This window comes from Petromyzon marinus, chromosome 2 (genome assembly GCF_048934315.1).
Source record: "Petromyzon marinus isolate PM22_M1 ecotype Great Lakes invasive population chromosome 2, UKy_Petmar_22M1.pri1.0, whole genome shotgun sequence".
In the NCBI taxonomy this organism is placed as follows: Eukaryota; Metazoa; Chordata; class Hyperoartia; order Petromyzontiformes; family Petromyzontidae; genus Petromyzon; species Petromyzon marinus.
The window spans coordinates 19,684,298-19,711,601 of record NC_133668.1 but is presented as its reverse complement, the minus strand read 5'-3'; the positions used below and the strand labels follow the sequence as shown (position 1 = coordinate 19,711,601).

At 45.5% G+C, this 27,304-nt stretch overlaps 1 protein-coding gene across 7 annotated transcripts in view; it reads right to left on the bottom strand.

The window, feature by feature from the left end:
* Positions 1-26,871, bottom strand: part of LOC116945437 (leucine-rich repeat-containing protein 3-like) — a 48,218-nt gene extending 21,347 nt beyond the window's left edge. Inside the window, exons 1-3 of one of the 7 annotated variants that reach the window (XM_032959759.2) lie at positions 26,766-26,871; positions 25,325-25,503; positions 2,472-3,357 (exon numbers count right to left, since the gene is read on the bottom strand). In XM_032959759.2, coding sequence (XP_032815650.1) covers positions 2,472-2,927 — 456 coding nt within the window. In that variant the 5' untranslated portion in view covers positions 2,928-3,357; positions 25,325-25,503; positions 26,766-26,871. The other 6 variants (XM_032959776.2, XM_032959802.2, XM_032959751.2 and 3 more) reach the window with 6 other exon arrangements.
* Between the last annotated feature and the right edge of the window lie 433 nt (positions 26,872-27,304).

The window sequence follows — 27,304 nt, the reverse complement described above, 5'->3', positions numbered from 1 at the left end:
TCAGATGGTCAGAGAACTGAATTAAGGAACAAGCGATTGAGATTACCGAGGGGAGTGAGAGTGAAGCCAGTCTTTTCCTAGTGCCAATTAAGATGGCCTCGGATTTGGTAGACTTTAGGGAGATGGCATGATATTGAAACCAGTGCTGTAATGCGGTTGAGAAAGCGGAAAGATGGTCGATGCCCGAGATGTTTGGAGGCGATGAGAAGAGTGTCGTCAGCGTAGCAGTGGTAGCAGATATTGAAGCTGTCGATCAGTCAGCCAATGGGAGGTGAATAGGTGGAAAATAGCAGGGGGCCCAAGACTGAGTCCTGAGATACTAAGCATGTCAACAGAATTTCGTCAGATGAAGTAGCTCCCACTTTGATGGTGAAACACCTGCTGGAGAGAAATTAGGAAATCCAGTTTAGTGCCGTTCTCCTGATCCTGAAGTCGGACTCGAGGAGATTGATTCGGCGTTTGTGGTTCAAGGTGTCAAAGGCTGAGGAAATGTCAAGGTTTACGAGTAAAGCAATGGAACCGGAATCGATAACGCTGAGGATGTCGTCCAGGATCCTATTCAGATTGTTCTTTGTTGAATAATACTTACGATAAGCCGATTGAAAGGGGCAGAAATTCTGTAAGGATGTGATTTGAGGCTTGAGTTTGGTGAGGGCGAGATGCTCGAGAAGTTTAGAGGTAGCAGTGAGGCTGTTGATCGGACAATAGTTAAGACGGGTTAGCAGAGTCCAAGTCAGGTTTTTTGAGCAGCGGGGAAACCTGGCCGACCTTTAAGGTAGGCGGAAAACAACCAATGAAAATTTAGGCATTGGCAATGTTGGTAATAATGGTTGCAAGTTCCACGGCGCAGCAGCCGAACAGATGGGCAATGAGAGTATCCAGAAGGGATGTCTTGATTTGAAGTGAACGGATTAGGGCCAATACATATTTTGAAGAAACTGCTGCGAATGATATTCTTGGTTCTTTCGGTAAAGTCACGTAGAACTTTCGTGACTGCAGGAATTCATATTCTTTGGTTCTTTCGGTAAAGTCACGTAGATAGAAAAATAATAATAAAGTGAATAAAAATAAAATAGAAATAAAAACCACGACGTTTCGATCGCAACGACCACTTGTGTTGTGTTCGAAACGTCGTGGTTTTTATTTTTTATTATTTCTATTTTTATTCACTTTATTATTATTTCTCTATCTACGTGACTTTACAGAAAGAACCAAAGAATATGGTGTGAATAAGGACAAGAAAATAGTTTGGTGAGTGGAGGGCAGGGTAATGATGACGTATGAATGGTGATTGGTTAAGGATGACTTGATGGAGTCCGCAATAGTGGCGAGCTTGTTAGTGAAGTTTAGGCCTGAACGAAGCTGCAAGGTTCATTGACGCCAGCTGGTCATTATTGTAAAAAGATTATCCTGCGTGGAACAGAGCCTTGAGGACTTTCCATGGTATCCGAGGGTTGCGAGAGATGGTTTGGATTCGTTCGGAGATGTACACAGAGCATGAGATGAGAATTAGTGCGTTAGCTGTCTCGTAACGCAGCACAGTAAAGAGCCCGGTCAATAGTTCATCCGCTATGTGCAATAGTCCTTTTGAGCCTCCTTCTCATTTGCTTGGGCAGGATAACAAAAATCATGTGAAGGTTATCGAGTGTTTTGAGATTTTAGGGGTGCGATCTTGTTGAGCATAGCCATAAGATCAATATGAACTGCTCAGCACAGATAATGGGGTCGAGTGATGGTGAGAGGATGGAAGGAAAGTTTGCGATGAGATTTCGAAGAGTGGTGAAATTGGTGTGACTGAAATTACGTGAAAGACGGGTGATCTTGGGGATGAGTGGCCGGGGAGACTTAACGGAGGTGATGATGAGGCTATGGTCGGAGTAGAAACTTGGAAATTGACTGGAAGAAGAAATGCGATGATCAGAATCCAGCTTCATGATGAGGTCGAGCATGTTCTTGCTGCCAGTGGAAGAAACACGGTTAGGGCCGAGGTTGAGAACTTCCAAGTTATGAGAATTGAGAGTATCGGCAAGGTGACCATCAATGATTGATTGGGTCATGCCAGGGCAGTTGAAATCGCCGGTAAGCACGAACCCAGGGGATGAATGGGAAGGGAGTACATAGGTCCGATAAGAGGTGCAATAAATAGCACAGCTTAGAGGCAATCAAACTGAGCTCAACAGTAATTACATGACGAAATTTTCTGGTATTTAATATTATATGATGTACAGGCTCACGGTGGGAGTTCCATGTGTAAATTTCCTTGCCTCATGACATGATGCCAGGAGCACAATTTTGGAGTATAATTGGGAACAGACAAAATCAAACGTTCATCATTTATAAACCATGGGTAGCTCATAAGCATGAGTTTTCCACGAAGCAGGATACGAATTTGACATTTTCCAACAGCAGCACCATCCAGCCAGATAACACCCCACCACAGACTGGCAATCACAGTCATCCACACAACCCACCTGGAAGATTTCTGGGCGCAGGGTGGTGAGCCTGTTGTCGGAGATGTCGATCATCTTCAGCGTGTCCTCCAGGCCAGCGAAGACTCCGGCGGGTAGTGTCTCGAACAGATTCCCACTCAGGTTGAGCTCCTTGAGCCGCCGCATGCCCCTGAAGGCGCCAGGCCGCACGCACGTGATGTGGTTCGCGTCCAGGGCGAGGCGCGTGACGTCGGAGGGCAGGTCGCGGGGCACCTCGGTGAGGCGCGCGCCGCTGCAGCGCACGGCGAGCTCCCCCAATGGCTCGGCCGAGCACCGGCACGCCTTGGGGCAGAACGGCACGCCGGCCGAGGCGGAGCGGCTGCACGAGCACACTGCGGCGAGCACGCAGCAGCAGGCGTGGAGAAGCAAGCAGGGCGGCACGGCGGAGCGCAGGTACGCGCCGTAACCCGGGCCATAGTAGCCCCAGCCGTGGCCCATCGTCGAGCGGCCGCGGGTCGCGCAGAGTCACGCAACCCGCATGCACCAGGTCCGGCACGGGGGTGATCGTCCGCCCTGGCCGTGCGATCTAAAGGTTCCGCTTCTCCGCGATCGTCAGCGCCGCGTGCGTCTCCGGGTGTGCGTGTGCAGGTGCCGGGCAAGCGTCAGGGGCATGAGCTGCCTTGAGACAGCGTGGCAGGAGAGAGGCTCGAGTTGGCATGCTTCACGACACTCGTCCTGGCTTGCCAGTCTTGTTGCTTCTCGCGGCGATGTTGCAGGACCTGGCATGAGCGGGCGAGCGGAGAGCTGGGTGCCGCGTGGTAGGCGGTGTCGTGATTTGCCGTGCTTGCCGTGGTGTGCCCCAGTGTTAATGTGCTCAGCGCTGGTACCGCCATCCGCCACGTCTCCCACCTCGCCACACATTACATAGCTTCAGCAGAAACAAGAAAAACACAACATCACGTTCTAGCAAACACTTCACAAAAATAGCTCTTGCAGATTAATAAAATACTTCAGGACTCATTATATTCACAAACCATTTTAACCCTGCATTAACGTGGCTTAAAACATTATTAAGACATGATCATTTGTAACTGTCATGGTTTGTATAATGCATGCCATGGCACAATCAGAATTACTGTATCAGACAATAGTGGTAACATCATAGCATTAGCTGTAACAAATTACGCACATCATCCCCCCAGGATAGATACAATGAGTGATATTCTGTGAGAGGATAACAGTCCACTAAGGATGTGAAGTATATCACTGGAACAGGACCATAAAAAAGACAAGTTGATTAAAGAGCTACTTTGACGTGTCAACATTCAAACCTTTAATGACAACTGTCTGTTAACTCAGGAAGATAGAAAAATAATATATTAACTTGTAATTGTTATATTCTTTGGTTCTTTCAGTATAGTCACGTAGATAGAAAAATAATAAAAAAATAAAGTTAATAAAAATAAAAAATAATAAAAATTAAATGAAAACAAAAACCACGATCTTTTGATCGCAACACAAGCGGTCGTCATCAGGAAAATGGGGGGTTAGCCTCTAAAGGCAAACTGTTTATAAAGTTTTAGAGATGGGAGTAGCCCAATTTTGTCAGCAGCATGGGTGGGGGAGCTAATGTTAATGTAGGCCAGTAGTGGGTCTCCACCAAAAGGGCCTCCAGGAAATCATTGCACCTCGCTCCACACACCCACTCTGCTGACGTTGGAGGTTGACAAGAAAACACAAAGTCATGACCCAAAGTGGTTGATGACATATTTTCAATGATTTCTGAGTTTATAACCATCTTCTCGGTTGAAATTGTGTCTGTGCCTGTATATATGGATTACTTCATGGACGAATCTTTGTTGATAGCCAGTAGGCTTGCAATGTACCATCGTCTTAGATAAATCAATTTCGTGTGAGCCAGCCGCATTAAAATTATGATCAGCCACAGCAGAAGTATTGGTCCTACCATGTTTCAAATCTGCCTTATGCTCACGAACAAAGTCTGAGACATGTCGCTTAGTTTCCCCAATGTAACTGCTGCCGCAGATACAGCTTAGTTTGTAGACGCCGGGATATAGCATGTCAGGAATCTTGTCCTTCACAGATGGGATCAGATCACGAATTGTATGTACTGTGTTAAATCGGACCTGGATCTTGTGTTTGTTCATGATTTTGGAAATATTTTTGGTTACCCCTGCTATGTATGGCAAGATAATGGTTTTGATGGGATCCTAAGATGGCTCTTTCCCAGTCCTCATAAAATTTGAGACTTCTCAAAAATAAGTCCGGTTATCTCAAAATCAAGTCAGTGGCGGTTTCAAAACTAACGAGGTTGCGCGAGGATGGCGAACAAGGGCAAAGGCAAGAGGTCAACGCCGTTCCAGAAGTCGCACGCCCTGGAATACGCGCTGGAGATCGTCTCGACGGAGGCCAATGGCAACGTGACCGTGCGGTGCAAGTTCTGCCTGCACGAGGGCCGCGACGTCGTGGAGGTCGGCGTGGCGGGGCGCGAGCGCAAACAGCGCAGCGACATCCAGTACTTCAGGAAGCCGTTCGCCGCGTTCAAGCATCGCAGCTACCACGAGGGGCAGCACGCGTCCTCGTGGACGAAGTACAAGGACCTGTCGGTCGAGGAGAAGAAGCACTACTTCGACGGGTGCGTCAAGCTCACCAACACGCTGCACCACCACGTGGACCTGGCCACCGACACGCTGCAGTTCTTCATCAATGCCGCCATTGTCGAAACGACAATTGTCAGCGACCTGTTCTTTCGCGACGACGAGCAGCTCGACGACATTGACGACGACCAGGGCGAGGAAAACGCAGCCGACGCGCTCCGCAAGAAGCTCGCCAAGAAGCAGAAGGAGAAGGCTAATGCGATGAAGCTGTTCATTCAGGAGGAGGACAAGGCCGTCTACACGGTGACGATCAAGGACGTGCTGCGGTTCGACCTTGCCATGGACTACATCGGCATCGGCATCGGCCTGTCGTTCCGGCAGACGGTGGCGGCCATCCAGAAGGCCAAGGACCGGACCAAGATGGCGAAGCTCACTGGCATCAACAACGGCATCGTCGGGCAGTACACGCACATCCTGGTCGCCGTCGCGCTGCAGGAGATCACGGTCATCCTCGATTGCGAGAGCGTTTGGGCCATGTCGTTGGCTGGCGACGGGAGCACGCATCGCGGCCAATCGTTCTTCGACCTGCGCGTGCGAGTCTGCTATCGCGGCGAGCTGGTCAACTTGCATCTCGTCGCGATTCCGATGTTCGAACGTCATTCCGCGGTCAACATCTTCAACATGATCGCCAAGTTCATGGACGCGCTCTACGTCAAGTGGCGCGCCAAGCTGATCGGCATGTCGTCGGACGGCGAGAACACCATGACGGGCCGTCATGGAGGCGTCGTCACCCGCATCGTCGCGTGCGCCGAGAACAACGTGCTGCGCATCTGTTGCGCGCCGTATCAGGACAACCTGATCATCAAGAAGAACGTCAAGTGCCCAAAGAACACGCCGCGATGGGTGCATCTCGGCTGCCTGCTGACGTTCTACAAGTCGTACCGTCGCCCGAACATGGAGTACAACAAGGACAAGCGCCCCGACATGCTGCCGACGGACCAGTGGTGGGTGAGCACGTACTCGGTGTCGCCCGCCATCGACTCGATCAACGTCACGCTCACCACAACCGTGAGGAAAGAGTCTTTCCTCACGTTTGGGGTGATGGTTTTGCGGATTGTGTAGTCAGAACATCCATTCACCTTGAGAGCTTGGTGTACGTGTTTCAGTTCACTCGTTCGGTGTTCATGGTCGGAGATACATTGAGCTCTATGGTGTAGCGTTTTGATGAGGGAAATCTTCTAAGATGGATGGTATCGGGAATCATGTTTTAGGTACGCATCATTATGCGTTACTTTCCTGTAGATATAATGGCTCATTGAGCCATCTGGTCTCTTTTTGATTAGGACATCCAAGAATTTGATGGCTGGGTGTATGAAATTGATGTGGTTGAGGAATTGGTTCAGAGCCAGTCGGCCATGTGGCCAGATGACGAACGTGCCATCCTCTTCCACAAGGACGTGCATAGAGTGGATGCCTGGATGGCATCCGTCTCAAAATTTTCCATGAAAATATTGGCTACAACCAGAGATAAGGGAGAACCCATGTGGGTGCCTTCAGTTTGTTTGTAGAATGTTCCATTCCAGGTGAAGTATGTATTGGTGAGGCAATGTCTCACCAGGGCCGGTACATCAGCATTCAATCCTTGTTGGACCAAATCTTCAATGATTGTAATGGTATCGGGCACAGAAACTTTGGTGAACAAATAAACTACATCAAAACTAACGAGCAAATCACCTTGGGACAGTGAAATGTCATTAATTGACGATACCAGGTGAGCTTAGTTAAGTACTGTACATAAGAGGTGATCTTACCAGTGAATGGCTGCAAGGTCTCAGACAGATATTGGGCCAGTTTGTCGGTGGGTGAGCCTGCTGTTCAGCACACCCGTGCTGGTGAGAGGGGCCTGCTGTTCAACACACCAGTCCTGGTGAGAGAGGCCTACTGTTCATCACACCCGTGCTGGTGAGAGGGGCCTGCTGTTCATCACACCCGTGTTGGTGAGAGGGGCCTGCTGTTCAACACACCCGTGCTGGTGAGAGGGGCCTGCTGTTCATCACACCCGTGCTGGTGAGAGGGGCCTGCTGTTCATCACACCCGTGTTGGTGAGAGAGGCCTACTGTTCATCACACCAGTGCAGGTGAGAGAGTCCTGCTGTTCAGCACACCCGTGCTTGTGAGAAGATGGCGCCGATGATGGTAGCCTCAGCCGGTCGATGCGCCCTGTTTTGTTTAGTTTTGTCTGTTAATTCAGTGTTTTGCCAATATTTTCGGAGTTCTCTAACAAGAGACGAACTTTTAAATATCAGGGAAACAACTCCTGTGGATTTAATTCCTACTTTTCTGCTTCCAGCAGCAGAATTAGTAGGCATGCTAGTCAATGCCGCGCTAGGCTTTGCTCAAGCAGCGAAACGCCACCCAAGGGGTAAACGGTCGGGGGCTCTTGTACGGCTACGCAGACGCGGGATACGAACAGTGCTTCCGAGCTTTTTCCTCTCAAACGTACATTCACTGTGCAACAAAATGGACGAACTTCAGCTACTGATGGTGAAAAACAGAGACTTTCTTTCATCTTCTGTTTTGGGCTTCACGGAGACATGGCTGTGTGATTTGATTCCGGACACTTCGCTACAACTAGCAGGATTCCATCTTGTAAGATCGGATCGTGACATAGCACTCTCCGGCAAGACGAAAGGCGGTGGTATTTGTTTTTACATTAACAGTGGCTGGTGTGTAGATATCACAGTGATTCTGCAACATTGTTCTCCACTCCTTGAATCAATTTTTATAACCTGTCAACCGTTTTACTCGCCTCGCGAGTTTGCGTCGCTCATTTTGGTCGGAGTTTATTTGCCGCCGTGTCCTCAGGTTAAAGAGGCCCAACGCATGCTCGCCGATCAGATTCTGAGTGTGGAGCAAGCAAATCCAGATTCGTTGGTTATCGCACTTGGCGACTTTAACAAAGGTAATCTCAGCCACGAACTCCCCAAATACATACAATTCATTAAATGCCCAACCAGAGAAGGGAACACTCTGGATCACTGCTACACTACAGTCAGTAGAGCCTACCACGCCATCCCCCGAGTAGCACTAGGACACTCTGACCATGCCATGGTCCACCTGATTCCTGCATACAGGCAGAAACTAAAACTCTGTAAACCTGCTGTGAGGACATCTAAACAGTGGACCAGTGAGGCTGTGGAAGATTTGCGGGCGTGCTTAGACTGTACTGACTGTGATATGTTCACGACTGCTACCAATAGTCTGGATGAACTCACAGAGGCTGTGACGTCCTACATCAGCTTCTGTGAGGAATGCTGTATCCCAACACGTACCAGGGTGAACTTTAACAACAACAAGCCTTGGTTCTCAGCAAAGCTCAGAAGGTTGAGGTTGGAGAAGGAGGAAGCATTTAGGAGTGGGGATAGAGACAGATTCAAGGAGTCGAAGAACAGGTTAAGCAAAGCGGTGAGAGAGGCTAAACGACTGTACTCAGAGAGACTAAAACACCAATTCTCTACTAACGATTCTGCTTCTGTCTGGAGAGGGCTCAGGCAGATCACTAACTACAAGCCCAGAGCTCCAAACACCACTAACGACTCCCGCCTGGCCAACGACCTGAACGAGTTCTACTGCAGATTTGAAAGATAATTGGACTGTCCTGAACTACCCCTTCCCACCCAAGAGTCCCCATCCCCCACCCATACTAGGGAGACGACTCTCTCCTTAAAGGAGGGATAAGTTAATAGACTTTTCAAGAGACAGAATCCAAGCAAAGCAGCTGGGCCGGACTCTGTCTCTCCAGCCACCCTCAGGCACTGCGCTGACCAGCTGTCTCCGGTGTTCACCAACATCTTTAACACCTCCCTGGAGACATGCCATGTACCAGTCTGTCTCAAGTCCTCCACTATCATCCCTGTGCCCAAAAAGCTAAGGCCAACAGGACTAAATGATTACAGACCGGTCGCCCTTACATCTGTGGTAATGAAGTCTTTTGAGCACCTGGTCCTGGCACACCTCAAAGCCATCACAGACCCTCTCCTGGACCCCCTTCAGTTTGCCTACAGAGCCAACAGGTCTGTGGACGACGCAGTTAACATTGCCCTCCACTTCACCCTACAGCATTTGGACGCCCCAGCATCCTACGCTAGGATCCTGTTTGTGGACTTCAGCTCTGCCTTCAACACCATCATCCCTGCCCTGCTTCAGGACAAGCTCTTCCAGCTGAACTTGCCCTATTCCACCTGCAGGTGGATCACAGACTTCCTGTCTGACAGGAAGCAGTGCGTTAAGCTGGGAACACAAGTCTCTGACTCCAGGTCCATCAGCACCGGAACTCCTCAGGGCTGCGTCCTTTCCCCACTGCTCTTCTCCCTGTATACCAACAGCTGCACCTCCAATCATCTGTCCGTCAAACTCTTGAAGTTTGCGGACGACACCACCCTCATTGGGCTGATCTCTGGTGGGGATGAGTCTGACTATAGGTGGGAAGCTGACAACCTGGTGACCTGGTGTAGCCAGAACAACTTAGAGCTAAATGCTCTAAACCCCCATCACCCTGTTAGACTCCCCAGTCAAAATTGTAGAGTCCTTCCGCTTCCTGTGCACTATTCTCTCCCGGGACCTCAAGTGGGAACTGAACATCAGCTCCCTCACCAAGAGAGCTCAACAGAGGATGTACTTTCTACGGCAGCTGAAGAAATTCAACTTGCCAAAGACAATGATGGTGCAATTCTATACAGCAATCATTGAATCCATCCTCACCTCCTCCATAATCGTCTGGTACGCTGCTGCCACTGCCAAGAACAAGAGCAGACTGCAGCGTATCATCCACACTGCTGAGAAGGTAATTGCCTGCAATCTACCAACCCTCGAGGACCTGCACACGACAAGGACCATGAGGCGAGCGAGGAAGATTATGGCCGATTCCTCCCACCCTGGACACTCTCTGTTTCAGCTACTCCCCTCCGACAGAAGGCTTCGGTCCATCAGGACCAAAACCTCACGCCATAAAAACAGTTTCTTCCCATCTGCTACTGGCCTGTTAAACAAGGCCAAGGGCTTACACTGATTTTAACATTTTATCTACATAATGACACCTTGCCGATATTAACTATGTTAACCTATTTGTATTTTTGTATTTTTAAATTATATCTTAAAGCTATTTTATATTCGATTTTATTCAATTTTATATACTTCAGCCCCTTGGTGTTAATTAGGCTTTTAACCTTTATTATAGTAAGACTTGTTTAAAACTTATTTAAGATTTTAGATTCCTATATGTTGAATGTATGCACCATCCTGCCAAAGTAAATTCCGTGTCGGCATGAACTTTCATGGCGAATAAAACCCTTTCTGATCTGATTCTGATTATCTGATGGGACGAAGGGGTGTACCTTGTGATTGCTTGAGAAACATTTTAAAGGTACATAGTTAACTTAGGGGTGCAGTTCCAGGCAGAGAAATTATCCAACAACTTGGATTTTCTAGGGTTAACGCTTCAATTCCACAACATGTTCAAATCCGTTGCAGGCTTAATTCAACAATACTGTAACTTCCACCCTATGTATGACTTCATCCAGTCATACCTGGCTTTGCTGGTAATACATGTATCAATATTGTATTGCATGCCAGCAAAGCCAGGTATGACTGGATTTAGGGATATCCACTGCTGCCACCAGTCCTCGCCATTGCTTCTTTCTGCTGGAACCCATAGCTGTTGCCCAGTCGCAACACTAAAAGTGTTTTTTTTGCAAAGACAAACAGATAAATTGATTGTACATCAAGGAACACTAACACGTGGTGTGAGTTCAGAGCACTGCACCACTATCAGAGAGCTTTGATCATCGGCTCACAATAGGATAGAGCTTCATTGTGAGGCTGACAGCACCAGCACAACTTGTACTAGAAAAAAGTAAAATACATTCCTGCTCAAATGAGCACTGGGGCAGTGCTGATCTCCACTGAGTGTTCTGATCCAGTGGTGAAAAATCCACAATCCTATTGCAGGAGCCAATCTCTCTATACGATGAACAATGTTGACTTCCCACAAAGGTGGTAATATTATCAATAATGAAGGGATAACTTAATAGATCCCTAATCAGGATTTGAATTTACATTTTTTCAATGTGTTTTCAGCATAATTCAGGGAATAATTCAATGTGTGGATTTGCTCACAATGTGCATCTAAGAATCGATTCGTTTTGATGTATGCTGGTATATCTTCAGGCGAATATGAGAATCACAATTGTATGTATCCTGGAGAAATCCGATGAGCTATGAAGCTCTTTTTTACAGATGTCCAGTAGCGGCAGGTCACAAAGTTACAACAAACAATACAATGCAAAGTATAGGAAAGGTAAGCAAATCACAAAAAAATTATGAATACATAAATATACTAACACTAAACTCTTTGTTTTATTTAACCAGGTAAAGCCCCCTAAGCTATTATTTATTTTTCAGAATTGACCTGACCACAAACGATAGCTCAACGAAGTGGTTTATCACGTGAAAATGTATAACAGCCAAATAATTTAAGCGCTTTTTTCTAAATGTGGAGGGAAAAATCGGAGGACCCAGATCAAAAAAATCCACGCGACCACGGGGAGAAGTTAGGGTTGGGATCAAACCCACAACCTCCCGTATACAAGGTGAGGAATATAACGTCGCGCCACGAAATTTGGTTGTGAGATGTAACAAATAAAATAAAACCGCCATGAGGGTACACTGATACAAGATTATTGAGCGTTTGGCAACAAAGCCACCTGGCTGGGATCTATGAACATGGATAAATCCAATCATCGCAATTTTTTTTAAATACAACAGTATTTGACAATACGAAACAACCATCTATCCGTAGCGAGCAACTAAATAATTTTTGATACGTTTGAAAAAATCAGATTCCACTGACACTATAAGCAGAGGTTGTAAAACCATGACGCATTGTGAGGTAGCTGTGGCCCAAAAGACTCATGCCCTTATCAGATAACTGAGCCAGCACCTCTGAGATCCAGGGTTACGGCACTGGGCTTACCCCTCGTGTAATGAGTTAGATGGTTTCTGGCTCTCAGCTCAGTCACTGTTCATTGCACAGAAAGACCATCATAAAAGTGCTAATGGATCTTTATTCGGCCAAATCCAGCTATGCTGCTGCCACGGCTGCTCGCAAGATGAAGGGGAAATGGCTGTGGACACTCGTCTGCAGTTGCCAGAGTGTGCTATATAGGCCAGAGGGGTTCCTGGCGGTTTTTCGAGTGAAGATGCCACACTGCTGCCAGCAATAGCTCTGCCCGCCCCCCCCCCCCCCCCCCCCCCCCATTATTGTTATTAGTGTTGCATCGTTATGTACGAAAAAGTAATAGCTCACATTTACAACTCGAGCACAGGCTAATTCCAGCAGAGCAATCATACGACTGTGTAACCAATCTAAATACCACTCCATTGCCTTCATGGACCCCTTAGCATTTTATAGATCTCATGTAAAACACTTAGCTTGGAGATGCCTTACACTGGAAACCTTGATTAGTGGTTCCCAGTTTCAGAATCTGGAAGCTACCAGAGGGCAACTAGGGTGGTAGGTGGAGTGGCACACACACATAATCAAGCTACCTAGAGGTGGACGAGCAGTCTGAGATGGAGCAATCGTTTATCAGCGATATCTGCCTGCAGGTAAACACGGTGGTGCTTGTGGGAGGCAGCAGAGCGAGTAGGTTGCCGATCGACACATTTTTATTTGCGTTCTCCTCGCATGCACGGGCATCCTGTGGTCACTTCAGTTTTCTCCCATTATACCAAAAATTCATAGAGAATGTTGCCAAGCATATCCCGAGCAGTACCCGTTAGAACAAAAGTTTACGTTTAATCAGTGAGGCTTTCCTCAGTAAATAGTTTTATTGTTATTAAGGGCAGAGTATATGATTGCAGACAGTAAAATCCTCTGTTTCATTCTAGCATTTTCTTAGCAGGACACCATCAGCGCCAATGTCCTTCTCAATCAGGATGATGGGAAAGTAGAACATGAATTAAATATCTGGTAAATTAAACGTTTATTTTATATATGGATACATTTTGTACTATGGGATCAATAAGAATCACACTTTGATGATTGTACATTTAAGTTTTGTTCCCACCAGTAGCAGGATTTTTTCAAAATATTTATTGATCAAAAAGTATGAAACACAAATCATTTATGACCAACGAGGCAATCGTTTCATCCGGCTGGTGAAAAAGAGGCAGAATGTTCCGAATGCAAACTGTGAAAATAAACAGTGCTATACACAGGAAAAACACCCAAAAATAAACAGGGTGATGCAGTCGTAACACGTGTGCCTCACAGAAAGAAGGAACTGGGTTTGATTTCCGACTGGGGCACATTTTTGCGTGAAGATTGTATGTTTTCACCCTATTCTGCATGCGTTTCTTTCAGGTTCTCCGGTTTCTTCCAACAGTAAAAAATATATATACGCAATGTAACTTGAATTGGCCATATGTACCAAATGCTCAAAAATTACCTGCTATTGGGATTGCACATTGCAACATCACCTCCTACCGTAAAATACTTGGCAGGTCCCTCCTCAAAAAGAGTCTTGAGACTCAGTAAATATTTCCTGTGTAAACAAGTATAAATATAGAAAAATGGTGCGAATGTACAAGCATGTAATTTAGTTTGCAATAAACGGATTCTAACTTAGTGACTTATCAGGATGTGCCAATATCTGATTTGCAATCGGTGAAGCCAATTGTGTTCCTAAGTATTCATTCAGTTAGACATTTTCAATTGCCAATCATTATTGAGAACTCATCTCCATGTACAGATTTGATGGTACTTGCTGACCATGCAAGAACGGAATAATATTATTTTGATTAAAGTACGTAGCTACAATGAGACAGGAGGTTGTTCTTAATAACAATAAGGAACACATTTTACACGTAGCTTTAACCATATTATGCATTTTTTAGTTTGTGGTGGAACTCATAAAAGTTATATAGCAAATATGCATATTTAACTATAATATACAAAGTTTCTTCATGTTCAAAGGGGTCCCGAGATATTGGTGAAAATTCCATATTACTATGGCTGGGACCAGTCCCACTAACGTGGACTTGTCAGAGAGTAACACTAATTTTATCAGCCCCAAAAAGGGTGATATTCTTGGTTGACCTCTGACTGCAAGTCCAGTACTCTACAGCATAGCATATTTTAATTACAGGATCCTGATAATTCATATCCAACGGAAATCCAAAGAGGGCAAATATACTGGCTGAAAATAAATAATATTCGGTGCGAACTGGCGTTTTCAAGCAGGGGCGCTCATGTGTTCATGTTGTCACTTGGTATTATTAATCAATGTATCATATCGGCATGCCTGCAATGTGGGGTTTCGGAGGCAGGGTTGATGGATCACACGTAGAACACCATGTGCTGTGAGACTCTCAACCTTTCGAGCTGTGAGGTGGTAAGATGGCAGTACAGCAAGTGGGTTCCTTATCCAACTGTGTGTGTTTTGAGTGTTATCCGCTGTTATACATGGGTTAAGCTCCAGGTTCTCGGGGCTCCTACCACGTTGAAATTAATGGAATCTGAGACCCAGTGAGGCTTTCCTTGCAAAATAATGTTGAATCACATTATCATTTAATGCTTTGGCAATTGCGTACCAGACAATAGTTTGCCGATGAGAGTTGATAACACAAAACTGGTCCAAAACTGTCACTGCACAATTACCACTCGAAAATATTGATAATGAACATCTTTGAGCTGAGATAATAACAAAAAACTTTCCAGAGAATATTGCTTGTTGTGATTAATCTGTTTGACTTTATCAAGGAACCATTTGTGAAATATATGAAAAGAATAGGATTATATGAAATTTTTGATTTAAAGCTTTCGTGACTGCAGGGATTCATATTCTTGGTTGTTTCGGTAAAGTCACGTAGAAGGGAAACAATAAAATAATAAAAATATAAAACAATAAAATTCTCACGACGTTTTGACTGCAACACAAGCAATCATCAGGTGTGAAAACCACAGCAAGAAAATTTGAAAAACGTGGCGTTTTTTTTTAACGTTAGCACCACGGAGAGCGATTTGGCAGTTATTCAGATGGACGAGTCCATCTATGTTCGGAAAAGAGGAGGGGGGAGGCGAAAATAATGGATGCGGTCTGAAAACCACCGTAAGCGTGAACAATCAATTAAGACCCGAAATGGTTTATCAAATCCTTCCAATGATTGCTAAGCCAGAATCCATCTTGTCGGTTGAAATTGTCTCTGTGTTTGTATATGTGGATAGCCTCATGAACGAATCTCTCATGGTAGCCAGATGGCTTGCAGAGAACCTCTGTCTTGGAGAAGTCAATGTCATGTGAGCCTACTGAATTATAACAGTGATTTGTCACGGTCGAGGTGTTGGTCCTACCGTGTTTTAGGTCTGCTTTGTGTTCACGGATACGGTCCGAGACATGTCGTTTGGTTTCTCTAATGTAACTACTACCACAGAGGCAACTTAGTTTGTAGATGCCAGGGTACTGTATGTCCGGAATCACATCTTTTACAGACGGACCAGATCACGGATTTTATGTAATGTGTTGAATCGGACCTGGATCTTGTGTTAATTCAAGATTTTGGAGATCTTTTTTGTGATTCCCGCAATGTAAGGTAAAGTGATGGTTTTGAATGGCTCCTCAAGAGGGTCCTTCTTCATGGTTGCAGTGATTGCTTTGCAGATTGTGTAGTCGGAGTAACCATTAGCCTTAAGAGCTTGGTGTACGTGCTTGAGTTCACTGGCTATGTGTTCCTGATCGGATATGCATTGGGCTCTATGGTGCAGTCTTGATGAGGGAATTCTTCTGAGATGGATGATGGTGGGAATCCGGTTTCAGGTAAGCATCCGTATGGGTAGCTTTCCTGTAGACAGAGTGGCTCATTGAACCATCAGGTCTCTTTTTTATTAGGACATCCAAAAAAGGTAGCCTGCCATCTTTTTCGACTTCCATGGAAAATCTGATGGCTGGGTGTATGGAATTGATGTGGTCGAGGAATTGGTCTAGAGCAGGCCGGCCATGTGGCCAGATGACAAAAGTGTCATCCACGTACCTCTTCCATAAGGTTGGGCGCAGAGTGGCAGTCTGGATGGTGTCAGTCTCAAATTTCTCCATGAAAATGTTGACTACAACTGGAGATAGGGGGAAGCCCATTGGGGTGCCCTCAGTTTGTTTGTAGAAAGTTCCATTCCAAGTGAAGTATGTATTGGTTAAGCAGTGTCTCACCAGGGGAGGTACCTCAGTGTTTAGTCCTTGATGAACCAAGTCTACAATGATTGCGATGGTGTCAGGTACAGGAACTTTGGTGAATAAGGAAACTACATCAAAACTGACAAGCAGGTCATCTGGGGACAGGGAAATACCCGTGATTGTCGATACCAGGTGAGTAGAATTTTGTACCGCAGAGGTGGTTTTTCCAGTGAAAGTCCGCAGGATTTCATACAGAAAACGAGCCAGGATGTAGGTGGGGGAGTTGATAGTGGTGCTGGCCACCCACCCCCTCGTGTGCCGTGCCGGCCTTCAGAGGTGCTCGATAATAGCACTTGCCCCCTACAGTCTCACAGGCTACACGGGGGATCTTTGTCTTTATCCTGTGTGTGTGTGGGGGGGGGGGGGGCAGCGACTGCGTAGCGATTCGCGCGCTGCGCTACGAACCCGGCGACCTGAGTTCGATTCCCGCTCACGGCCACAACCGGTGACGATTATTTGAACCGGTCCTGGGCCTCCCCTAGGTCGAATCAGCCTCAAACGAGTAACTGGTGTGGTGTGTGAACATCGTCACAGGGGAGACAAAGGCGGCCGGGCGTTGTGAATCCAAGTCCCAGGTGAAGCCGGGTAGTAAAGCTAGTTCCATTACATACTGTGGTATTATTGCATTAGTTTTTTTTCTGCATTGTTGTACCAAACATTCATTGCTTTGCATCCCAGGTCTCGACTGAAAATTATACTTATTTTCTCTCAATGTGCTCTCACCAGACCATACAGCAGTTCATGTGTGTGGGTGATGATAACGACAGATCATGAAGATGTTGAGGATTAAAATAATCAGCATCAAGGTACTGATGAATAAGACGAGGTGACAGAACTGTGCTATAGAGTGCATTCACTCTGTGCTAAAGCCCGAGATGAAATGCACTGCTGTTAAGTCAATGTTACACCAACGATGTAAGGTGACAAATACAATTTTCTAGTAAACTACCTTAACATTTCGTGTATTTGCTGTGCAACTTAGCACAGAATCACACTTTTTGTCATTATCACTGGGTTATTTTAGATACATGCATATGTAATTGGAATTCCTGTTAAGTTTCTTCAAGTGGAAACGATAAGTGGCATGCAGGCATGTGTAGTGGACTGTGAATACCTTGCCCCATTGGCAATGGAGATCGGTAAAGGACAGGGATGTGTATTGTGTTATGTTGGTATATGAGGTCAGAGGTCAGGATGGGTTAGGAGTCTTAACTGAAGCATCTTGGAGACCAGGCAAGAGTTTTTCAGTTCCAAAGATTTAGCCAATTGGGGATGAGATTGTTAAAATGGCTCACAACAATAACAACAGGGGTGAGGGCTGTTGGTAGTGAGGTGGTGATGGAGATGACTTTGGTGCCATCAAGTCCAAGTCCAAACATCATAAATCTGCTTGGCTGGAGATTTATTTAAACATATTCTTGGGTCTTTCGGTAAAGTCACGTAGATAGGTTCAAAGAAAATAACAAAAAAATAACATAAAACTACGACGTTTAGATTGCAACACAAGCGGTCGTCTTCAGGAAAAGGGGGATTAGCTTCCAAGTTAAACTGTTAATAAGGGTTTGAAATGGGCGTAGCCCAAATGTCAGCAGCCAATGATAATGTAAGTGGTAGGCAGCCAACCCGACGGTGGTTGGTTTTTCACCAATCAAAGGGCTGCCAGGTGAAAATTAGCATGTTAAAGAGAGATTAGCATGTTAATGAGAGATTAACATGTTGATGGCAGATCGAAGAGCCGCAACCAAGAGGTCGGAGGCTGTGCTAGTGTGAACCCTGTGAAAGCGCAAGTTTGAAATGAGCGTAAAGCACAACTAATATCAGAAGGTGGTAGGATGGGAACATCATAGCTAGTTATGACTTAAACTGGTTGATAACGTCCTTACAATGATTGCTCAGTTTGTACCCATCTTCTCGATTGAAATTGTGTCTGTCTCTATATATGGATGGCTTCATGAACGAATCTTTGTTGATAGCCAGTGGGCTTGCAAAGTACCTTCGTCTTAGAGAAATCAATGTCATGTGAGGCCACCACATTAAAACAATGATCAGCCACGGCCAAGATATTGGTCCGCCCGTGTATCAGATCTACCTTATCTTCACGAACACGGTCCGAGACATGTCGCTTAGTGTCCCCAATGTAACTACTGCCGCAGACACAGCTTAGTTTGTAGACGCCGGACTATTGCATGTCAGGGATCACATCTTTCCCAGATGGGATCAGATCATAAATATTATGTACTGTGTTAAATCGAACCTGGATCTTGTGTTTGCTCATGATTTTGGAAATATTTTTAGTGACCCCTGCTATGTATGGCAAGGTGATGGTTTTGATTGGGTCCTCAGATGTTTTTTTTCAAATGGTTGGGGACATTATCAACCGGTTAAAAATACTTCCAAAATCATGAGCAAACACAAGATCCAGGTTCGATTTAACACAGTACATACAATTCGTCATCTGATCCCATCTGTGAAGGATGTGATCCCTGCCATGCAATACCCCAGCATCTACAAACTAAGCTGTGTCTGCGGCAGTCGTTACATTGAAGAAACTAAGCAACATGTCTTGGACCGTGTTCGTGAACATAAGGCAGATCTGAAACACGGTAGGACCAACATGTCAGCTGTGGCTGATCATTGTTTTAATGCGGTGGGCTCACACGAAATTTATTTTTCTAAGATGAAGGTACTTTGTAAGCCCACTGGCTATCAACAAAGATTCGTTCATGAAGCCATCCATATATATAGAAACAGACACAATTTCAACCGAGAAGATGGGTATAAACTGAGCAATCATTGGAAGGACCTTTATCAACCAGTTTAAGTCATAATTGGCTATGATGTTACCACTTTACCACCTTCCGATGTTAGTTGTGCTTTATGCCCATTTCAAACTTGCGCTTTTGCAGGGTTCACACTAGCACAGCTACTTCACGTGCCGACCTCTTGGTTGCGGCTCTGCGATCTTCCATTAACATGCTAATCTCTCATTAACATGCTAATCTCTCATTAACATGCTAGTTTTCACCTGGCAGCCCTTTGATTGGTGGAAAACCAACCACCGTCGGGTTGGCTGCCCACCACTTACATTATCATTGGCTGCTGATATTTGGGCTACGCCCATTTCAAACCCTTATAAACGGTTTGCCTTGGAAGCTAATCCCCCTTTTCCTGAAGACGACCGCTTGTGTTGTGATCGAAACGTCATAGTTTTTTTTTATTATTTTTTGTTATTTTCTTTGAATCTATCTACGTGACTTTCCCGAAAGACCCAATAATGTGAATTCCTGCAGTCACGAAAGCTTTAAGTCAAGATTTCTTTAAACAGCTCGCTAGGAGCATTTGGGAAATTCGTGTCTGGGTCGTGGTGCGCATTCCTCAAGTAACCTGAGAGCGTGTGGCGAGATGTGCCACCTCTCCTCGTGCTCATTCAATGGCAGAGCCCGCCTGATGGAGCTCAGCAGAAGCCTGAACTGCTCAGCTTGACCACACGTTCTGCTCGTATGTTAGAGACAATATTTGCCAGGAGGCTCCCTTTGAGCTGTGTTTTCATATTATATTGTGTAGCCAAGCAAGTGTCATCTGTGACGGGACATTACCGAGTCAAGACATACGACTGGAAGTGCCTCTGTTTGTGCTGCATCACCCGATGCCACGGTGAGACATCCACCAGCATGTTCACTACCAAGGAGAACAATTAACACGTCATTGCATAAGCATGAGGAATAGAGGTGCATAAATAATGCCACTGGGCATGAGGCTACTCTGCTTCCAACAAATAGAGGCCCCTAGAGCGACACAAACAAACACAATGCTGGGTGAATAAAACAAAGTGAATTGGCAGAGTAGGGAGGCTAATTGGTGAATCTGGTAGTCATCTCGGTCTTTTGAATGATAATACTTGAGCCGTTTATCATCTGCATTGCCTCAACTTGCACATAGCCTGGAAAAAGTTGTCACATTGACTTCACTGCCGATCGATCGCGAGTGAACAGTGTAATCTCATTTGGATATTACATAAGTATAGTTCAAGACCTCAACACACACACTTTAGTCACAGCATTTACTATAATGCAGGTAAGTTTTTATCAAACTCCTACTTTGCATTTCATTGATAAACTTTGTGCACATTTATAGTGATTAGGGGTCGTCCATAAATGACGTCACGCGATTTTGGACGATTTTTGACCCCCCCCATCGTCACACGGCGTCACAAAAAGTCAGCCCCCCCTCAAATATGACGTCACAAAGCTCTGCCCCCCCCCCCCCAAAAGAAATATAAAACATACTTCAAATCGCTTTAAACTATTGTCATTGTAGTGCGTATTTAATGTGCCGATGTACTCTGATGTTGTAGGAGAAAACATTAAAAAGTCTAATTAATTAAATAGAACGTGTTGTCTATATTTATTAAAAGTTGCGCATTTTTACGTGACGTCACATTTCTCAACCCCCCCCCCCCGTCACACATCGTCATAAATGTCTGACCCTCCCTAGGTGTGTGACATCATTTATGGATGGCCCCTTACATATTCACAGCCCATATGCATATTTGAGACCAACTCCTTTAAAGCTCCAGGTTACAAACTACTTATATTTGTAACTATATAAACCTTTCAAATGAGGCTTTCTCTACACTCCAGAAATCTTATTTGTCATCTGCTGAGGTAAACTATTATTACAACAAAATGAGTCGAGTATTCTTAGCCTGAACTTTTTGACTCCTTTTAAAATGTATATTTTTTGGGTTTCTTATTGCAAACAAACAAATGTAGGACAGTGGTCACAACCATTGGTGGCACCAAGCCAGTGGTGGAAATTCCACATTTCCATGGAGTGTACCAGCCTCTCAAAAATACAATCTTTGTAAACAACGGAGGACAGGCTGACAACCCGCAATCTGGATTTAAATTTACAAAAAATGTCAACAATTTAAGATCAATCTGGCCTAAAACTAGATATTGACATAATTACGAGTCAATACATAACACAGTAATAGTACTCTTAACCATTATAATCACAAGCAATGTTTATGTATTTATCTACCTACACCCACGCTGCACATCTGCTGTAAATCAATGGTCATTGGTTTATATAGACGCGGATTAAACCTTAGCAAGCAATTTCACATTAAACAGCATGGCCTCCTCCTATGCAGAAGCTGATGATTATAGGGTATGCAAATTGCCACACACGCACAGTACAAATATATGCCAACACACAAATACACAGACACGTACAAAGATCTCCTGTATAGCCTTTAACAGCCACATGCTGTTAGTGAGAAGCTACAAAGGCTGGCACAGCACGAGGGAGTGGTATGGCCTACGCCACGCCTGGTCCCCTTTGTCTCCCGACTGCTTATGTTCAAATACGGTACCAGGTCTTCATTGAAGGCTGAGTTGATGAAGGGAAGGCCCAGGACCGGTTCGATAATTCGCCACTGTTATTATCCACGAGCGGGACGCCACCACACACATACGTGCACATAAACAGAGCCTTAACAGACTGTTGGGGCAAGTGCTGTTAGCGAGCACCTATGAAGGTCAGCACAGCACACGAGGGGGTGGGTGGCCAACACTATGCCCGGCCGCCTTTGTCTCCCCAGTGGCGATGTTTACACACCGCACTAGGTACTCATTTTGAGAATGAGTCGACCTAGGGGAGGCCCAGGACCGGTTCATATAATCATCACTGGTGTTGGCCGTGAGCGGGATTCGAACTCGGGTCACCAGGTTCATAGCGCAGCGCGATAATGGCTACACTACTGCTCCCCACGCTACACTACCGCTTCCCTACGTGCACAAAGATACACAAATACACGTGCAAGTGTAATGACCATTTGAGATGCGTGCTCATCCCATGAATGACAGCACGTGTTGTTGTGGTACACGCCTGTAAGCCACTGCTTTGGAGGTGAGTTTTGTGGATTGTGCAGATTACATAATTTCTTCAGCCTTTCAAATTTTCAGGGTTACAAGGTAATCATTATGTGGCAGGAGACTAACTAGGATTTTGACCTGCGTTGATTTTTTTTAACAGTATTCCGTCACATGTCTGGGTTTTCTCTGGGATCTCCGATTTCCTCCAATAATCAAGGACACTTACTAAGGAATAAGCTGACACCCTCAGCAAAATTTCCCCAATGTTAAGGTGAAGTTTTCCCAGATAAAACTAAAGCACTACGAATACAAATCAGCAGTCATTCTATTACAAGACGGGCCCCCGGCTCAGGGCTTCAAAAGGAGATGGACCCCATGACAATCATTGTGGTCACCCAGAGCATAACGTGGAACAAATAACGACTCAATGCCCAATCACAAATATGAAGGATGGAGGTATCGTCACAGCGATTACACCACTTAATTTACCCCTGAAGCATTTATCTGGCTCAAGCACCTAAATGTTGTTGCTCTATATTAATATCAGCCATATAAAGAAGAATGAGCAGGGAGACCGTTTTATGGCTGATGGCGGATGAAGGCTGAGATTACAGTGTTGTAGCGATTTGATGTGGGATTAAATCGTAAATATATTAATTGTGAACATTTAGATGTAATTATTAGTTGTTTATGACGTGTAAGTGCCATTCAACTTAAGCAATTATGCATTCTTAGGCCTCCTTTGCCACTACCAAAATATAATAATAGGGTTTTTCCCCTTTTTTCTGGCAACAAAACTGAAACCTTTTTACAAGGATTCATGTCTGCATTAACCACAATACCTGCAGTCAAAATGCAAACAAAAAACATACTATGATAATATATGCATTGTCCTTGAAATTGATTGGTCCAGTTTTATTATTATCAATTATGCATTATTTACTGATATGCAAAGTCGCCGACATCCCGTTAACAGTCGTACTAGCTTGGAGAGGTTCGACTCTTAAGCCGATTCTCACTCGGTTCACAACGAGTTGCACTGACTGCTGGTGATCAATTACAGTAATTAACCAATCAATAAGTCATTCACGAAAATAACGACCTATCAACACATCACCTATTCCGTATAATCTAAATCATATTGCGTGATGCTGTAAATTATTAACGGTGTGAGTTTAGCTTGAATGTTGTGATATTTTCTAATCAGACTGAGAGATGTCAGCTCGCCTTCTTTGCACGGTGACTTATCGACTGTGCCTAAACACACAACAATGATCAATGATGAGCATCTACATCATTAGCCCTCCTTTGCAAGTACCAAAATGTAATAATTGGGTTTTTCCACTTTTTTTTCTGGCAACAAAACTAAAACCTTTTTACAAGGATTCATGTCTGCATTAACCACAATACCTGCAGTCAAAATGCACACAAAAAAACATACTATGATAATATATGATGCATTGTCCTTGAAACTGATTGGTCCACACCAAGGGACGGCTTTCTTTTGAGCCTCGACCCAATTGGTGCTCGACCAGATGACGCCAAAAGGCGTACAGCTCAAAGTTCAAAGCTGTACGCCTTTTTTGCATATATTATCATAGTATGTTTTTTTTGTTTGCATTTTGACTGCAGGTATTGTGGTTAATGCAGACATGAATCCTTGTAAAAAAAGGTTTCAGTTTTGTTGCCAGAAAAAAGGGGGAAAACCCTATAATTATTATTATTAAATGATCGATGATCTTTGCAAAAGGACAACTGCTTTCTGGACTTCAACGGGTTTTGACAAAGACTAATGCAAACTTGGTCGAATGCGAGTTTGGCAATACGGTGCAGCGCAGAACATGCCAGTGTTCATTTGTAGCCATGCTGGTCTATACAAATTGTGCCCTTTATATGACGAAGTGATATTGGGACTGGAGGATTTTAGAGGTAGAATGCGTAAGATACTAGAGTCGAGCATATGGATCTGTGCTTGTCCGATGGAGACAATGATGCCTGCCATATGAATGTGGATTTTTGTTTAATTCCCACTGGCTAAGAACTCTCAATTGGAGATAACCACTGCCCCGTGCTCATCTTAACGTGGAGATCATTTCACTTTCACCATTACGTGAACATAATACGGTAAAAAAAAACATAGCTACCATGTAACACATCTTCAATACTACTACAGTATGTAAATGGTGTAACAGTATTTTGGCAATTATGTGAGACCAAGTAATGATAATTACACCACCGCATGTCAATGCTATTTCACACCTTCCAAGCCCCAATTTAGTTTCTATAAATACTATAGGAGGGCAAAACATGCACAAAAGCAACAGGTGGGTGTTCGTTGCTTGCTTTTGCCTGTTTCAGCTGATGACTTATATATGCTCATTCACACGGTGTGTCTTGAACACCTGCCAGCCTACACCCCCCCCCCCCTAACCTATCAGCTCACTCATCAGATCAATAAGATACACTCACCTGTCTGACCATACTCGCTCACGCGTCACATCGCACAAACACACCTATCAAGAAGACATACACACTCACCTATCTGCACGCAACATACGCACTCAACTGTAACACCACACACATTCGCCTTTTAGAGCAAAGCTTATTTTTTTTCTGTCGAACCACACAATCACTTGTCAGATCATACATCCCCATCACCTGTAAAACCACTCACACACACACACCTGTTTGACCACACACGCACTTGCCTCGCACATCACACACTCGTTTGGTAAAGCACTTACTACTCACCTGTCTAAACACACAATAACCCCCCCCCCCCCAAAGCACACGCGGTCATCTGTCAGAGTACACACTAACCATGCACACACACTCTTTGGTTCTATTGGGTAAAGTCACGTAGGTGAAAATAAAATAACAAAAAATCACGACGTTTCGGCCACAACACAAGCGGCACACACACACACACACTCTCATTTCACAAACTACTCAGATCGCACAAACACACATTCACCTAACTCACACATACACGCTTATCGTCTACAACACACACACACACAAAACCACACACACTCACACCTCTGACCACACACTTACTTACCTGTCCGAGTACCCACTCACAGACACCACGAGGTACACCACACAATTGCTCACCTGCAGGTCACGGCTGCACACCCTGCAGAGGGATGCATGCACGCTGCTGCTCCTCCTCATCCTCCTCCTCGGGGAACAGGGCGAGCTATCCTTGCAAGCCTTGCTGCTGCTGCTGTTGTAATCCCGTACACATTCGAGTCATCCGAGCAGATGGCAGGGTATCTTTAATACTGCGCGTTCTAATTTCAAAACGTCCGCGGTGCGAGAGAGGACAACAGGAGATAGACCTTCAGGCACAGACGCAGAGAGAATTACTCGCACGCGGACACGCGCAGATATACTGACAGGTTCACTCAACTACGCACACACACTTGCGAATACTGTCGATGAATTCGGAGCGAATGTACTAATCACCCGAGCAAGCGGATGGGCGGGTACCCTGCACATCGTTCCTGCGCGACGTCACGCAGACTCCACACAACACACACGCGCAGTCACACAGATGATGATGTGCACACAACAACAGATACAAAGGTCCCCCCGTGTAGCCTGTAACAGACTGTTGGGGCGAGTGCTGTTAGCGAGCGCCTAATAAGTGCGGCGCGACACACGGACGAGGGTGGTTGGGGGTTGGGTGGGCGAGCACCACGCCCGACCGCCTTTGTCTCCCCGGTGGCGATGCTTACACATCGTCACCGGGGACTCATTTGAGGCCGAGTCGACCTAGGGGAGGAGGATCAGCGCTTGGTGTTGGCCGTGAGCGCGAATCGGACTCGGTGTGGACGGGAGGGTTTGTAGCTTAGTGCGCCAACCACTGCGCCACCGCTCCCCAACACGAATGAGGCTGTACACACGGTCACACAAACACACATTTACAGGACAATACGCAAACACGACACCAAAAAAACACACAGTATACATAAATTGCAATATAGTTACATACACCGAGGAACGTACTTGCAAGCGCACATGTAATATCAACGTCTACACAAAACGCATGCATTCGCGCACTATATATAAAGCCTTGCATATACTGACACACTTCATGCAGACATGTGTCATGAACGATACATATACGATGTGATTGTTTACGGTGTACATAAAACACAGCTTAATACCATACACGCGTATACCGTAACAACGTGTATATCGGATAAACATATATATACACACACACACGGGTGTTACACAAATACACACACACACAATTGATGCACGGTACGTACTTCCAGACATGAATCTCACACACACGCACGCACGCGCAATACGCGCAGGGTAATGTACACGTTGCTCCACTCTCCGTGCCGGTGACTGCTACACCTGCGACACACGCCACCAAATAAGCAGGTGCAAGCAAGCGGCAACACGTCCCTCTGTTCGGCGCGCATGTGGTGATGTTGGCACCGGAGTGGGGGTGTTGGTGGTGGTGGAGGGGGGTGGGGTTAGAGCTTACGCAGGAGCAGGAGCAGCAACAGCACCAACCCAGCCCGGTTGACCTTACCCGAGCAGCTTCTGCTGTTGTTAATCCGCCACGGGCACGATGTGGCTCCGATTATTAGGGCTCTATCACGGCATGGGGGCATTACCGGTGGGGGGTGGGTGGGGGAGAAGGCGTGGACTGAGACGGCGGTGATCGTGGTGGTGGTGGTGCAAGTGGAGGGGGTTGGCGGCGTTGTTGACCAGTGGGATGATGGGATGTTCAGTGTTTTATTGTATGTACATACACGTCTGTTGGACTTCTTTCGCACCGTACGTAGCCAGCCGTGCTAATCGGAGTGATCACGCAATGGAGCGCGATTTTTTTTTTTTTAAAAAGTAATTCCATCACGGATCAATATATCAATTAATGGGGACCAGTTTCAACAGGCACATTTGGCACAAAATCAAACGTGGTTAAAATAGTATGCTTATTTTTACATAGTGTTCGGCGCAAATCTGAAATCGTCTAAAATAACGTTTTAAAATGTGTGTCCACTACGTACATGCGTTTTTAGCAGTCCGTCTCTGTTGATCCCGAGCCGTTGTTGGAAATTCCACATT